This window comes from Jatropha curcas, chromosome 10 (genome assembly GCF_041381405.1).
Source record: "Jatropha curcas cultivar XTBG-Jc1 chromosome 10, XTBG_Jcur_1.0, whole genome shotgun sequence".
Lineage (NCBI taxonomy): Eukaryota > Viridiplantae > Streptophyta > Magnoliopsida > Malpighiales > Euphorbiaceae > Jatropha > Jatropha curcas.
Window position 1 is genome coordinate 9,101,430 of NC_143160.1, and position 16,211 is coordinate 9,117,640.

Sequence of the window (16,211 nt, forward strand, 5' to 3'; positions counted from 1 at the left end):
TTTTTAGTAAATTTCATCGTCCATAAAAAACTATGAGATTAACCCACTTCTAAACTATGATTTCTCTCTTTTCTAAAATGAAGGAATAGACTATTATAAAGTTTATGAATTTTACAGATTTAGCCTATTTTTTTATTAATCAAACGACAAAATTTGACAGATATCTTAAATTATATTGGTTAAATCACATTTAATCCGTAAAATCTCTTATAGAATTAATAAAAGAAAGCAATTTTAGTCAGATTTTTTTTTTTTTCAGAATTGAGGTGATTCAATATTTTTCTTAATTTTTATGTAACGTATAATTGTATCGCTAGTCAAAGGAAGCAAAAGCAACCAACAGCTTTCAAATAAAAATTAAACATTACAGTTATTAATTATATAAATATTTTAAATACATTAGTGTTATGATTATTATCATGACTCAGCTAAATATAATTTATAGTATGGAGTTTTAACCAATTTAGAACATCTCTGATGTTAATATGGATTAGTCTTATTTAATTGTCACATCATAAAAATAATTTTTTTTTAAAATGCTCTTTAATACTGATTTCTATTTAATATGTCAAGTTGATGTGTCAATAAAATAAATAGACATTATTTAGTACATATTCCTTCTATTTCTAAATGGTTTCCTGCAACGTGGACATTTATTGGTCTATAATAATTTGCTATATATTAAATTGTGAGCCCAAAATAGAAAATAAAAAAGAGGATGGAAAAATATTTAAAACTAGTGCATTGAAAATAAATTTTTAAAATTCATATTAGCATTGGGATACTCTTAGTCGATAATCTATATTAGATTAGAGGTGCTCTCCTCTTAATTCCTTTTCCTCTCTTTTTTTTTTTTTTTTTCTCTCCGTTTCTCCCAGCAACAAGGAAAAAAAAAACTTTTCCCTTTTCCTATAACTGTTGTTCTCACTTTCTTTTCGTTTTCCTTTTTCTCCCAAACAGGGTGTAAAAATTTAAAGAAAGCCTTTCATTTTCTCGAGACAATCGAATGGGATAAGAAAGAGACAGCCCCTTCTTTTCCCTTAAATCCACCATACACGTGTCACACGTTTATCTTTTCACACGTGTCAAAGTTATCCTCCCTCACTCTTCAGAGAGTAATCACAAACTTCCCAAATTTCCCCAATCAAATCTCATCTTTGAGATTTTTTTTCATTTAGATTATGCTAATTATTCATATTTCAATTCTACCCCTCACTACCTCGCCTGATAGATATACAATTATTACCTAATTAGGGGCGAAATAGTCTATTCGAAAAGATAAGTGAATGTGCTGTACATGTGTAATCTGTTTTCCTTATCCTACTAAAGTATCCAAAGAAAATAATAAATTTTCAAAATATTTAATTATTTATTTTTTAATTTCTTACGCTCAGCATCCATTTTTATACAAAGCCTTGCTTTTGTCCATCTCTTCTTTTCCTCCTTCTCCGGTCATTTCTTTGTTTTTGTTCAAATCTCTCTCTCTGACTTTTTAGTTACCATTTTGCCCTTCTTCCTCCCTCTTTCACCACTAGATCCATCATCTCCATTTTAGGGTTTTAATATCACAATTGCTTCTCGATCCGATTCTCCTCTTCACCTACCGGGCGTTTTTTCTTTTTAGACAGAAATCGATTAATACCTTTTGACATTAGTTCGGTTTTCCATCTAATTTCAAATCCACTAACCACTTACATTGTAATTTTCGTTGACTTTAAATCTAGGCGTTTAGAGGATTAAACAGCAGTTGGAGAATTTAATTTTAGGATTTTTAGTTGGTTTTCCTTTTGTTTTTGTTTATTTTAGAAATTTGGGGATTAGGTGTGGAGATGTTGGGGGCTGGATTGCAGTTTACTACGCGTGGTCGTGGAGAAGATCGATTTTATCGTCCGGCCAAGGCTCGTGGGGCTCACCAGAATCAACACAACGATCAACTGCGTAGAGCTCAGAGCGATGTATCAGCGAGTCAATCGCCTTTGGTTAAAGAAAGACTTGAAAAACCTGCTGTTTCGGTGGTCGATAGGGAACCGGAGAACCTAATTGCTTTGGATGAATCTCCCAAAACCGTTTCCGTTCCTGCCTTTGAACCGGTTGTTTCTCCGTTGAGTAATTTGGAGCGGTTTTTGGAGTCTATCACACCATCCGTCCCAGCTCAGTACTTATCTAAGGTACTGGGAAACTTAAGGACTTCATTTAGTATCAATTACATACATATTTGATTAATTTTTCCATAGTTTTCATTAATGACTTTGACAAAGTAGGCATAGCATTTTACATGAAGTTCTTTAGGTAATGTCTTTGTAGTTGATTGAACCAGTTCCAGTAAATTGTTTTTAGTAGAACATACGGAATACTGAAGCCATTTTTGGGTTTTGGAAGACCTAAACATGGTTATGAAAAATCACTGGAAAATACGTATATGATTCACGTTAACTACTTAGTTATCTGCTCCTTTTTGGTTGATTAGATTTAGAATAAAACTAACCAATGAGACAACTGTAATTTCCAAAGCTTGTGGAAGACTAACTATAATGAGTTCGATGGCAGACTACAATGCGGGGATGGAGGACTTGTGATGTGGAATTTCAACCATATTTTGTACTTGGGGATCTGTGGGAGTCTTTTAAGGAATGGAGTGCTTATGGTGCAGGAGTTCCTGTAATCTTGAATGACAGCGATTCTGTTATTCAGTATTATGTCCCTTATTTGTCTGGAATTCAAATATATGGCGATTCTATGAAGACACGCGTCAAATCGAGGTAAATATTGATTTCATTGGTGCTAAATTGTTTGTTTCTATTTGTTTAATGTGCTATAACTTTTCAATTGTTGTGTTAATGCTTAAAAATGATTGCATTCAGGAGAACTGGACTTTAAACATTTGTGGGGACCGACAAAAGAATAGAGCTGGATTTTAAACAATTGAGTGCTAATATGTATATTTTTTAAAATATAAAATAAAATTTAGAACAGAAAAATTGAATTTCGATATGTTTGGTGGGGCCATTTCCCCATGCAACCCACGAGTAGTTCGGCCCTGGATTGTGTTCATATGTGGTTTAACATCTTTCATTTTTGTCGGCTCTTTTGTGTCCGTTACATGTTAGTTATTAGTGTATGCTTTCTTGGTTTGTTTGATGTGAACATTTTCTTTTGGTGTTTGATGTGTTTGTAACATCTAGATTCGATTCGTTTTGACCAATAATTTTGGTTTGTATATGTTTTGGTTCTTATATATGTAGTCCATGTTTATGGTTATGGCTGGCTTGCATCTACTGATTCTGGTTGGAAGTTTCATGTTAAAAGAATATGACTAGGACATTTGATTTTTTTTTTTTTTTTTTTTTTAACGAGTCCAGCAGATTATATTTGGTTTTTAATTTGTGTTCAAGAAAGTACTTGATGGTTGATGCTCTAAAGCATAGACAAGATGCTTATATAGTTTGGATCTTGTTCAAAAAACTGCTCAGGACATTATCAATGGAGTTCAAGTTGTGTACATTTATGTAATTGTAAATTTCTTTTGAAGCATAAGTAGTTGTTTATCAAAGAAAATTGCTTATGCATTTGATAGTCGAACTTGAACCTGAAACTGCATAATGACTGTTTCAATGCATATTATGCACGTTGAATGGTATTTATTTATTTAATCACTCAAAGCAATATGGTTTTAAAAAATTCCATCTGTTACATAAATGGAGTTTGGTGCCTTTTTGTATTTTCTTCTTTTATTTTACGCAGTTAATGGTTATTAAGATAAGATGATTATGTTTTCCTTTTCACCTTAAAATAATTCAATATCTTTTGCATAATGCTTTGTTGAAAGCAATATCCTGGCTCAAAAAAATTTACATTCTATCTTTATTGGGTATTCTTTGCAAAGTGTAGTTAAATATTGCTATATTTGAACACGTTACTTGTTTTTTGTTGTATACATTGCATCTAATGCAATCCGGTATTCCTAAAAAAGTTATTTCCAATAGGCATAATTGTTACACAATCTCTGTAATATTTTTGATTTCGCAACATGGACTATACTTGTGACTCTAGTTGATGCAGTGATTAAAACTATTGATGGTACATTTAACTGATAAAATGTTAGTTATACGAGGCTTTATCAAAGGGAGGCACTTGTTACTTTACTTTTCTTTATTTTTCTTGTTCTTTTTTTTTTTTTTTTTTTTTTTCTCTTTTTTGACCAAGTGGTTTAGATTTAGTGATTCAATGGCCAATTATGGCATGCCTTTTGCACTTCTTGTTTGCTGTGGATGCATCATTACTTTGTGTATACCTTTTCTGCCTTGTTATTTGGGACAAATGAATTCTACAAAATATATCCATTTAATATCAGGGGAACCATTATTGCTGCTGCCAAAATGGCTGTGGCCACAGCCTAAGGTATTAAATTTTCTTTGTTGCAGTCAATAATTGTTTTATTTGTTTAACCTCTTTATCATTTTGAAATTTATTTGTCCCAAGTCATGATTCAATACCTAAAAGTTCTCTCTCTCCCCCTTTCTCTCTGTCTCTCTCTCTCTCTTACTATCTATCTATCTATCTATCTATCTATCTTCTGTTGCCAAATGCCACCATACCTCAAATTGCTTGCCTATTGCCAATGAGATTCTAACGGCCTTGTTTTGTGGGTAATGACTCAGAAATCCAAAAATGTTGTTTCAAAAACTATGAGGGAAGGCCAAAACTATCAGCTTGTTTTTCATCATATATAAATAAAAAATTGTGGAAAAGATTCAATTGATTAATAGGTTCTTGAAGTTTAATTTGTTGTCAGTGGAGATTTGCAGATGCACGGAAGACTGTAACATTAACTGGAGGAGAAATGTCTTTTTCCCCTTTCTCCTTTATCTGCCCTTTCTCTATTTGTCTATCCATATCGTAGATTACGAAACTGAAACTGAATTATTCTTTTTAATTGGGTGAAAAAAATCCTGAAAGAATCAGAAATTTAAATCTTGTGATCCATTAGTAGAAAAAGTAACTTGATTTAGGCAAGATGGTGCGAGACGTTACATTGACTTCTATTAATTACTGGCAAGATAAATTGGTGCTTCAATTGATACATACCCAAATGAATAGTATCAATCATTGATTTGGTTCGACAAGACTCAAAAGAAGGCAAGGATACAGTGTCATTAGAAGGAAACCTAGCAAAATAAAAGGGAAGACAAAAATTGGCAAGGGAAATTTCTGCAATTTATTGGTTTAGGCCTGGCAGCAGCCATTTTGGCTTGTGGGAATAGCGTCTCCCTAATATCATTCCCATCTTTGAAATTACATTCGAGAAAAGCTTGTATCTTCTTGAGTCTGTTGTTAATGTTTGGTGGAAGGGCACCACAATCATAGACAAATACAACGATAAATCCAAAGTGTTGGGTTCAAGTCTCATGCTTATTGGGGCTAGGTTTTTGCAGCATGAGATACTAGTGTATTTTTTTTTTTTTCTTTTCTTTTTTCCTTGCTCAAACAAAGTCTAATCTTGCTAGGGTAGTTTTCAGGTTATTTATAGAAATTATTCAGGTTTGAGGACAAGTAAGGAGGACAAAGATGACTGCATGAGTTTTCCTTTTCCCATTCCACTCTATCTGGAGATATGCAAAATAAAATAATAAATAAAATGGCTTTATATCATATTAATTTCCTGTTCATGAATGCCTATTTCATTGGTTTTTGCCTTTGAAAAGTGTTTTGAATTTCTTAATCTTAAATGATCATGCTCTTAAATGCATTATTACTGAATTTTATTCAAGCTAGAGAAGACCATGCATGTGGCGCTAATTAATGACAATCTGAATTAACATCACATTTGTGGCTGAGCAGAATAACTGGGATTTGAATTGGTGCAATTTTTTTGGACTCCAAGATGTAGGTTGAGTTTTGTGTGTTGGAAGGGCGGCTTTCCAATTCTCTCTCTCTTATGCATGCTATACATTTTAACATCATTCCAACTTGCTATAGTTTTGGATTAGTTACTTCGTTATGCTTCCTCTTTCTCTACCTGTTTGAATTTGTTAGCCTGGCGTTAATGCAGAAGAGCTGATGGTTCGGTTTGTGACAGGAGACCAGGCGAGGATAGTGACAGTGACTTCAGGGATTCAAGTAGTGATGGCAGTAGTGATTGTGAACCTGAAAGAGGATCGAAGGGCCCCAGGGATCAGTGGAATCATTGTCTTTTAACAAATGAAATTCCTCTTAGAATGGATAGATTGTCATTGAGAGACCACCATATTGCCCGTCAAGAGGACTTTTCTAGTGATGAGGGTGAATCTATGAATTCTCAAGGTTGTTTGCTATTTGAGTATCTTGAGCGTGACCCCCCTTATAGCCGGGAACCATTAGCTGACAAGGTCTGTGTTCTTCCTATGTTTTCAACAGTCTGCTGTTGTTTTGGAATATTTTTTTTTTCTTTTCCTGAACATTTTCATTGTTAACAGATAGCGGATCTCACCTTACGTTTCCCTGAGTTGAAGTCGCTAAGAAGTTGTGATCTGCTATCATCAAGCTGGATTTCTGTGGCATGGTATTCTCCGTTTTTGGTGTTTGTATTTGCTCCTATTATTTTATATCTTGTATGAAATATAGGTTTGGTGGAAATTTGTAGGTATCCAATTTACAGGATTCCAACTGGGCCAACATTGAAGGACCTGGATGCTTGCTTTCTGACATACCATTCTCTTCATACACCATTGGGAGGTATGAATAATCCTTTCATGGATTTCACATTGTTGCCTACATTTATTTACAGTTTCTACTGGGTTAATGAGACTTTTCCTGTTTCTCAATTTCCACAGTGGTGTTCTTGTAGGTATTTTCAGTTGTAAGTTATGAGTGGGTTTAGCTATTAGTTGTAGAATGTAGAAGGATTTTCCTAGCTAGGAATGATTTATGTCTAATTGCTTTTCGAGATGGATGTTTAGAGTTTTTGAATTTGTTACTCTACTTGGTCTGAGGTTAGACCATTTGGGTTTAACTATATTGTTTCTTTTTCTTCTATTTTCTGTTTACGGTCAATTGCTGGTAATGGTTAAGTTATATGATATCATATCAGTCCACATAATTGTCAATTCACGTGTCTAATTATGATACATTCAACACAAGTTATGTGATTTATTTCCCACCATGTTGACTTGAAATTTTGTTAGACAATTAATGCATTTAATTGTTCAATTTACCTATTAAATAAAGTTGATCATCCTATGATTGCTTTTCCGTGACATATCAAGCTGACTCTCCCTTGGCAGGTGCACCAACTGCTCAGGCTCCAGTGGTGACATATCCCAGTGAGATGGATGGTGTGCCAAAGATGTCCTTGCCTGTTTTTGGTCTTGCATCATACAAGTTCAAGGGGTCTTTGTGGACTCCTAATGGGGGATGTGAGCGTCAACTGGCAAATTCTCTCTTGCAGGCTGCTGACAATTGGTTGAGACTTGTTCAGGTCAATCATCCAGATTTCCTGTTTTTCCTTCACAGGTGATACAAAGACATGATAGTTATGGCACTCCACCCATTCCATAAGCTATAAGCTCATTACCTTTGGTATATGCATGAAATGTGCGAGTTAAAATCCCTTAAACTTCTGGAGATCAATACGAGAAGTTGAGTCAGGCGCAGTTTTCTTGGTTTATATCCGAAATAATTTATATGGAAGAAATGAGAAAAAAAAAAAAAATACAAAATTGTCACAAGCCCTAGGAATGGAAGGAATGTCAATGAAATAAGGCTCAAACAAAAAATGAATAGTGGAAACATAGAGTTAGGATGAGCTGCTGATGAAGGTTGAACCGAGCCAAGGTGAAGAAGTGGTTTAGCCAAGTGTCAGTGAAACCAAGTCTGTTTTTTTCAATATTTATATAGTATTGGCATGTCGTGATAAAACAGGCGCTTTTTTTGCTGTCCTGCTGATCAGTGCTTAGCATGTAATATTTATTTTGTTTTAACATTTATAAGGGGATTTTGATAGGAAGGTTGTATTGTCAAGTTTGCGCCTGCCCCATGTATGTATTTTAAAACTAATGGTTATCTGATGAGAAATGTGTTTAAAAATGTTTTTATAGTTGCTGATCTTATTGATTAGGCGATGTGCTTTTCTGATTGCTTCTAGTCATTCTATTTTTATGGATTTGTTCCCAATTTAAGAATAATGCAGATTCATTCTTTTTCGAAGGGTTCAACTCATTGTTATACTGCCATTACTATTTCGAAACTTCTGCTAAATCTGTTTTGGTAACATCATTATGTTGTGGAAATAGAGTAAATGTTTCCTGATTTTTTTATGGTAGTTTTCTCATTTCATAAATAAAATTTTTTTCTTTCCAAAGTGAAGTTGAGAACAAGAACTTGTTCGATTATGACTGGATTTTACACTGTCTTCTTAATTGGTTGGTGACATAAATTTTTGCTCAGTTCAAGAGAAAAACGAGAATTTTGACACTGACAGTTTTTTTTAATTAGTTAATTCGCGTAACATTGAGAATTGAAAGATGACTATAAATAACAAGAGCTGTTTCTTGCAAGACAATTACAGTGCATACAGTACTGTTTATAAGTCGCCCTCTTCATCTACACGTTCTTGAAGCTTCCTCTCCAAAGCCTCAGTACATATTTTTCCCATCATGTGATAGAAAGATATTAAATCAGATAATTGTCCAATTGTCATTTTACCCGTTATAACCCTTGCTACTCTCTCCCTTTCTTCATTCATCTTCAGTCTTTGCTTGTACGAAGAAGCATTTCTCACTGTTGCGCCCATTTGCTTGAGTCTATTCTCTTGCTGCAAACTCAGCACAGTATTTGCCTGCACCCGTAAAAGGAAAAAATGAGATATATATGACATACTGCTTGTTTTTGCTTCATGTAATTGTCAAAAGAAGGAACTTTAATGCAATATTAGAATCTTCGAGTTTAGACAACAACTATATTGGACGGAAAACAGTTTCGAGCAACTATCTGACAAGATCATTAATCTTGTTGATAGACTAACCTCGAGAAATTCTGCTCCGATTTCCAATTCTGATTCATGACCGAAACCAATTCCTCTTCCCGAGTTGTACATGTTTCTTGCAATTGAGAAACTTCTGACAATGGTCTTTCTCTTTGTTTCCAATTCTTGGTTTAGTTTAGGAGGTTTAGGCAAACATGTTGAGCAATTAAGCCTCTTCTCATAAGCAATCACAGCTTTCACAAATTCCTACACAAACAATATCCTTCTCCTATCAGACCACAAAAGTAGGGAAACAATCTTTACAGAACACCAATCAAATCAAAACATGACGATAAAATATAATTTCCTGCAATTTTACCTTATATGCTGCAGGACATCCCGGATAATCAAAATCATCAGAATCTTGATGGCGCATTCTTTCAGGATGAAACTGAAGTCCCATTATGAACTTGCCTTCTTCAGGATTATAAGCATTAGGATCATAGAACCCTTCAATAAGACCATCAGGAGCAAATGCCATCGGTTGAAATCGCTGAGCTAATTTCTTGACACCCTGATGGTGATAACTATTGACCAAGATTTTCATTTTGTTTTCCTCCAATGAATCTTTAAACCATTGGTGTAAAGGAGTATTTTCCACTACTTTCACTGGATGCCGGTGACCATCATAATCCTCATAATTTATATGCATCACTCTTTCTTCTTCCGGGATTTTCTTCGAAAGTTCTTTCTCTACATCTTGATACAACGTACCTCCACAAGCAACATTAAGGACTTGTGACCCTCTGCAAATTCCTAAATATGGTATGTTTCTTTCAAGGCATAGCTTTGCGAGTCGTAGTTCAATTGTATCTTTCTCTTTATCAATTGTAGTGTCACTTGCATGCACTTTCCTAATCTCTTCAAGTTCTTCTAGCGAAAAACCAGATAGTTCTGCATCATAAAGGGATGGATCAATATCTTCACCTTCACACAGGACAACGCCATGGATTGGCTCAAAGCTATCCAATAGCATATGGACTCCACTTACTCTAGGCACTATTACTGGAACAGCTCCATAGCTCACAATAAGATCTAGATGGAATTCTCCTGTTCATTCAATGAAAAACTAATATTAATAGTAATTAACACCATGTTTGGCATAAATGAAAATGTTCATTTCACATCTTAAAAACTAAATTTTATGTTCTATTCCTGCATATAAACAAAGTATTATTGAAAGCAACAAATGCTTATACAAATATTGTCTATTTCAATTCTGTACATACCCATGAATCAACCTATTCTATAATTAATACCAAGGCAAGCAACCAAACCAAACCATTACCAAAACTAGATCATTTCTCTCTAACTATAAACAATTAAACACAAAAGAAAATGCATGCATGGAATGAAACAATCCAAAACAGAAATATATGTAAATGGGATCAAACAAATACTCAAATTGAGGAGTTCTGATTGATCATGCAATTGATCGAAAAGAACAACAAAGAACAGAAATTGATTAAGGGAAAATAGAAAAGGAAACGAACCCACAAAGTCTACAAACTTGTTCTTGCGCACGGTTCGCCTAGAGACGATGAGAACCCTAGGAAGGATCATTGAGAGATCTGAATTATTGTTATTAGCCATGGCAACCACTGGTTTTGTAGGCTTTTTACAAAGAAAAAGAGAGGGAAGTTTCTGAAAGCTTCAAAGGATTGAGAATTAATGATAGTTTCTATGCAAGAATCATGTTAATATCTATGGGGATATCAGTTGGATTCATTTAACTTTAATAAGATGAAAGATGTTAACATAAAATGAACATATGTATTGATGTTTTTCTGGTGGGGTGATTAATAGGAGAGAAGAAGAAGAAGCGGCAAACTAGGCGCCGCGTATCGACACTTGTTTTTTTTTTTGTTTCTGCAATATAATAGGTTTTAAGCGTTATCTTGGGTTAATTAAGTCAAATTTGATTAGATGCTGACGTGGAGTCTTCTGTATGGATAGGATTAAGATTTGCTTCTTAAACTTGGTTCTGAAATATACAATTTATTCAAAAATTATTTTTTTTTTTATAATTATTGCCCCAATTTTATATCAAATGGCTAAAAAGAATCAATTTATAGGCAACATGAATAAAATACTATCTAAATATTTTATTATTATTACTTTGAACTTTTTACCTTTAATAATAGAAATAATTTTATCAATTAGGAATATAGGAATTACAAATTTATTTTTAGTCAAATTAGTGAATGTGCTCATTTGGTGCAAAATTGCACTAATAATTGTATAAAAAAATTGATTTTTGAATTAATTTTATGTCGTATACAAATTGTAAGGCAAATTAAACATTATTCCTATATTATACTCAAAAAAAAAAATCCTATAATTTAAAATTTATTTCAAGTAAATATTAAATGAGAATGAATTTGTTAGTCATTAAATTTATAATTTCATTTGTAAAGTAAATTCATAATTAATACATTTTCTACGAGAGATAGAAAGACCAATCGGACCACATCTAATTGACTATTTTATTTAAATATTATCTTCATCGTTGATCCCATAAAATAAATTCGTATACAATTTAAATCACTCGCAAAATAATTTTAAATTAATTTTATTGGTGACTTGCGAGTTGTTATCTTTTAGCAAATGGAAAAACACCACAAGTCAAATATTTTCTTTTTGAAAGAAATTTGGTTAGTCAAATTAATACAATCAGAATGTTTTTTTTTTTTTTTTTTGTCCTTTTTTCAATTTATGAGCATTCCGATTAGGCAATAGTATTTGTACTGGGTGGGAGTGCTCATATATCATAATATTATGTGGATTGGATAAGGTTTGGTACTATGAAATTAATTACATACTATACTACAACTAAATTATTATTACCAGAATATTCTTGCTACCTTGCATTTTTTATTAATTAAGGAACCAGTGGTATATTCCTTAAAAAAAAAAAAAGGAGAAAATAAAATACTAGTGGTGTAAAATTGACGGTTCTAAAATCGCCACATATACATGATATTTGATTAAAGATAAATAGACTAAAAAGGGTAATTTTTCAAAAAAATACATAACATATTTGTAATAAATCATCCAACATCCTTTACACTCGAAAATAGTTAGAAAAGTTGCACTTCATTAATTAACTGCAATGAAAATTATTATAAAAATTATAAAAATACAATTAACTTATATTATAAAAATTATTTTCTTTTGAGAATTTCAAGTAGTAATTTATTTTTCAGAAATAAATACGTTGAAATTATAGTTCTTGCAAAATAATTTCTTTGAAAATGTAGACCCTGAAAATTAGGCCAGTTTGACCAACGAAGGCACGAAGCCACATTTGCCGTCCTCATTCTGCACAAAAATGGGCCTTTAAGGCCCTCTTTAACAGCCCAATGGCCAAGAGTTAAAATATTTTGTTTTTTAATAAAAAAGAAAATATATATTTAAAATTTATATCAAACTTAATCGGGTTATATTCGGGCGGGTACCCAACGGGTGTTGAGTAAGCATCACTTTAATTCCCATATATGGGCCCATGGGCTTCTTTCAATTAAGGATAAAAAACTGATCGCTGGCAATCCAACCGCGTTCCAGCTATTAAAAACAGAAACTTCGGAGTTTTTCAAATGGAGTCAGTAAAAAGGGTCCCACTTCTATGACACAAAGTTCCAATCCAACGGTCAATCAATAATCAACAATCATCATCATACTATCCCAAAACCATCAGATATCAATGGTCAGAGAATCAAGAAATTAAAAAGCATAATCAAATGATTATGACCCATTTTACTGCTAAGAACGAAACAAATTCAGACACAAGACGCAATTACTACACAACCATCCAAAAAACAAAGCAGACCTATTTTAAAAGTTATAAAACATTACTCGCAAAGGGGAAAAGCGACAATTACCCAATTTTCCTCTCATCAAAAGCAGAGAAAAATAACTTACTATATACAGAGCAACTGAGCCAAACACAGGTTCAGCCTTTAGCTTCTTCCACTGTCTCACCTGCACAAATCAAAAGAAGCCGCTAATGGCTGTCTCCATCTCCATTTTAGCTATCGTCATTTCTCTTCATCTCATCGCCTTCGTCCTCGCCATCGGCGCCGAGCGCCGCCGTAGCCAAGTATTTTTCATTTTTTTCTCTCTTTTTCTGTATTTTCTTTTGAGATTTTTGCGTTTTTAAGGCTATTCATTGATCTTTTTTGGTTTGTGAAGGCTAAAGTGGTGCCTGATGAGTATGATGAAAGGACTTTCTGTGTCTATACTACAGACGCGTCGACGGTGTACGGATTAGCGGCGTTTGGGTTGTTGTTGATAAGCCAAACGGTGCTTAACGGCGTTACTAAGTGTCTCTGCTTTGGTAAAGGGCTTTGGAATGGAAGCTCTTCCACTAAATTGGCTATCTTCTCCTTCATTCTTTCCTGGTAAATTTACCGATTCCTCCCTCTTCCTTGCTGAAATTTCATTTTGTAGTTTATTATTATACTATGCAGACCTAATTGGGTAATTAGTAGTGGCTGCTTAGCTGTAGGCTGTCTTTATTGTCTGATTTCTGAAACGAACCGTTTAAATTAGCATGTGATTAAGATTAAGCTCCGATCATTTGGCATGTTTTTTGTAAATTGGGCCCGGGAAGATATTTCTCAACTGACAAATAATGCCAAAATGATCTGAAAGTTTAAATAACTGAATTGTTTTGTCCAACAGCTAAATGCTATCTGAAAGATGATTGCTCTTTTACCGTTGGGCTTTCTGCTTGTCATTGTAGTAGTTGACACATTCATTAATGGATATAACCATTGCAAGAATCTGAAAGATGATTGCTCTTTCTGTTTTGAATTATTAGGTTCCTTCTATTCATTAGTCTAAAGATAATTAAAACAACCTTGACCGCTTGTCGATATATAGATAGAATAGATAGGATTAGCAAAAGTTTTATGCTTGTCTCATTTCAGCATTGGTATGTGAAGCAAGCAAGATTGAATTATTTAGATAGGGAATATGAAATCTAGTATTTTGTTAGAGTTGTTGGTTCAAATTTATATGATTTAAAATCTAACAATAAAGTTTAAACCAATGGTTAAACGAAATAATTTAATAGTATCTTTTAAGGGAAAGGCTTGTCTACAAACACAATAGCCAGTTTGCTAGTTACTTATATTTAACATGGATGATGAACTAAAATCTTGAAACACAAAAAATAAATCTTCATTTTAGGATAAGTTTTGTGGGAGCTGAGGCATGCTTGATAGCTGGTTCAGCAAGAAATGCATACCACACCAAGTACAGAGGAATCTTTGGTGGAGATGACTTATCATGCGCCACCCTTCGCAAAGGCATCTTTGCTGCCGGAGCAGCTTTAACATTAGTTTCATTGCTCTGTTCGATCCTTTACTATTGGGCTCATTCCAGAGCTGATACTGGAGGATGGGAGAAGCACCACAATGAAGGTGTTGACATGACAGCTTCGAATTATCCACCACAACAACGACAGCAGACCAGTGAATTTGATAAAGTTTAATTAATTTGGATTTGATTAGTTTAGTGTTTACATTTTTGGGTGTTTCATTAAGGGAATATATATGGAGAGAAGAAAAATTAATGAAATGGTATTACCAAGTTATGAACATAGATATATTATGTAATATTATATTTCAGATGTTAAGTATGTGCATATTTGTGAGGCATTTCATCCCCAACCTGACATTTTTTTTGCTATATTGGAAAGTTTTAAAGGAGAGGGAATTGTCAAGGTTTTGAACATATGTTTCTGGATTATCATTGATGTAAAATTGCTGGATTTAAATATATAATAGTTATTATAAATATAGGTGATATATACATGGATTTACTCAAAGAACACTTATTAGTACGTGTTCTGTTTCTGTCATTTGCGTTGTATTTTTATGTTCATTTTTGTTTCTGAGAATAAGTAATGAGTTTGATTAAAACTAGAAAAGCAGTGTTTCTATTGCTGTGATTAGACTAGGATTCAAGAAGAAACTTAGAACATTACTCACGCATTGATGCTGGTAAAAATTTATATAATAAATTAATTAAAAGAAAAAAAAGATGAAGTACCAATAAATAAAGTTTTGGTCTTTTTATTAATTATATAATCTACTCCTATTATTCCTAGAAACACATGGATACAATCTGAATTCCCATTCTATGATACATATATATTTTAAAAGAGGAATGAAAATTTTATTCTATATTTTATGCTATTCCATTCGTTGCTTACAGTTGGTTGGGTGTAAAATAGGGAGGAGTGTGAAATAACAAGTGAAAATTTTTTTAAGTTTTGCAAAATACCATGTTTGGAAAGAAAGTGAAATTATGAGTGGATATAAAATATTCTTTATTTTACTTTCTCCAATTTATTCTCTAAAATGGAAGGAAAATAAAACAATAAGAATGTAAATAAAGTAAAATAAAAATTTATTTTACTCTGTTTCTTATTTTTTTCTCCAATCCAAACAAAGAGTGTAAAATAAGATAGTGACATTTTACTCCGTCATTATACATCCCCTCTCTCTATCCAAACAAAGCATTAATTTCATATTCCATTTCCATTGTATCAAGAATAATTTATAACCCTAATGTGAAAGGCTAAGGAGTCGCAATCGCTTTTAAAGGCACTAGATAAGCGCTCATCCTTTGGGTAATTTAGCTAGCAAAGGGTTAACTGACACTTGTAGCATCCACATCTACTCAACTTTCAATCTCAATTCATGCTAATTAATGCTTATCATAATTTGGTTTCTACTTCCTTTAGACATTTAAATTTCAAATTTTATACTTTTAATTTTCCCAATTGATAAAAAATTTAACATTTTTAATTTTATTAATTATTTTGATTTTACTCCCTTTGGTTCATTAAATTTGACAGTCTTTGACAATTTTTTTTTTTTTTTTGTTAAATACTTAAATTTGAGAGTGCCATTTAAAGGAAATGTGTTAAATTTAATTGCACAGAAGGGTGAACTTAACACTATATTGTAGTTATTATGTCTAGTTTATGAAGTGTGGTGAGTTCAGTTGTGATGTACAAAGAAAGCCTACATAATAAAAAGCTTAATTGTTTTCTTTGCGATATTGATAAAAAAAAAAAAAAAAATTATCTATTTATATTATAACTTTTTTTTTTTTAATTTTCCAAAGCGAATAACATTAATTTACTAGCTCTAATTTTTGTTTTGAACGATATATATAAGAAGAAATAATTATCCATAAA

The 16,211-nt window shown here is 32.8% G+C and overlaps 3 protein-coding genes across 5 annotated transcripts; 2 read left to right on the top strand and 1 right to left on the bottom strand.

Annotated features, from left to right (window-relative positions):
- Nucleotides 1-1,400: 1,400 nt before the first annotated feature.
- Nucleotides 1,401-8,071, top strand: LOC105636933 (uncharacterized). 2 transcript variants are annotated; one of them, XM_012220342.4, is made up of 6 exons: nucleotides 1,401-2,168; nucleotides 2,548-2,759; nucleotides 6,050-6,365; nucleotides 6,453-6,538; nucleotides 6,620-6,711; nucleotides 7,260-8,071. In XM_012220342.4, exons 1-6 carry the CDS (start codon nucleotides 1,830-1,832, stop codon nucleotides 7,490-7,492), a joined length of 1,278 nt encoding a protein of 425 aa, XP_012075732.1. In that variant the 5' UTR covers nucleotides 1,401-1,829; the 3' UTR covers nucleotides 7,493-8,071. The 2 variants fall into 2 exon arrangements, with proteins under 2 accessions (XP_012075732.1, XP_012075733.1); XM_012220343.4 differs by having other exon boundaries at nucleotides 1,405-2,168; nucleotides 6,077-6,365.
- A 304-nt stretch (nucleotides 8,072-8,375) lies between these two features.
- LOC105636980 (putative glutamine amidotransferase GAT1_2.1) lies at nucleotides 8,376-10,841 on the bottom strand. 2 transcript variants are annotated; one of them, XM_012220386.4, is made up of 4 exons: nucleotides 10,492-10,841; nucleotides 9,318-10,048; nucleotides 8,999-9,205; nucleotides 8,376-8,812 (listed from the first exon to the last, which is right to left on the bottom strand). In XM_012220386.4, the coding sequence occupies exons 1-4, from the start codon at nucleotides 10,589-10,591 to the stop codon at nucleotides 8,558-8,560; spliced, it is 1,293 nt and encodes a 430-aa protein (XP_012075776.1). In that variant the 5' UTR covers nucleotides 10,592-10,841; the 3' UTR covers nucleotides 8,376-8,557. The 2 variants fall into 2 exon arrangements, with proteins under 2 accessions (XP_012075776.1, XP_020536040.1); XM_020680381.3 differs by having other exon boundaries at nucleotides 8,377-8,812; nucleotides 10,496-10,841.
- A 1,994-nt stretch (nucleotides 10,842-12,835) lies between these two features.
- On the top strand, nucleotides 12,836-14,737 carry LOC105636932 (aerobic coproporphyrinogen-III oxidase (DUF1218)). Its single transcript, XM_012220341.4, has 3 exons — nucleotides 12,836-13,097; nucleotides 13,190-13,398; nucleotides 14,192-14,737. Exons 1-3 carry the CDS (start codon nucleotides 13,005-13,007, stop codon nucleotides 14,493-14,495), a joined length of 606 nt encoding a protein of 201 aa, XP_012075731.1. The 5' UTR covers nucleotides 12,836-13,004; the 3' UTR covers nucleotides 14,496-14,737.
- The last annotated feature ends 1,474 nt before the right edge of the window (nucleotides 14,738-16,211 follow it).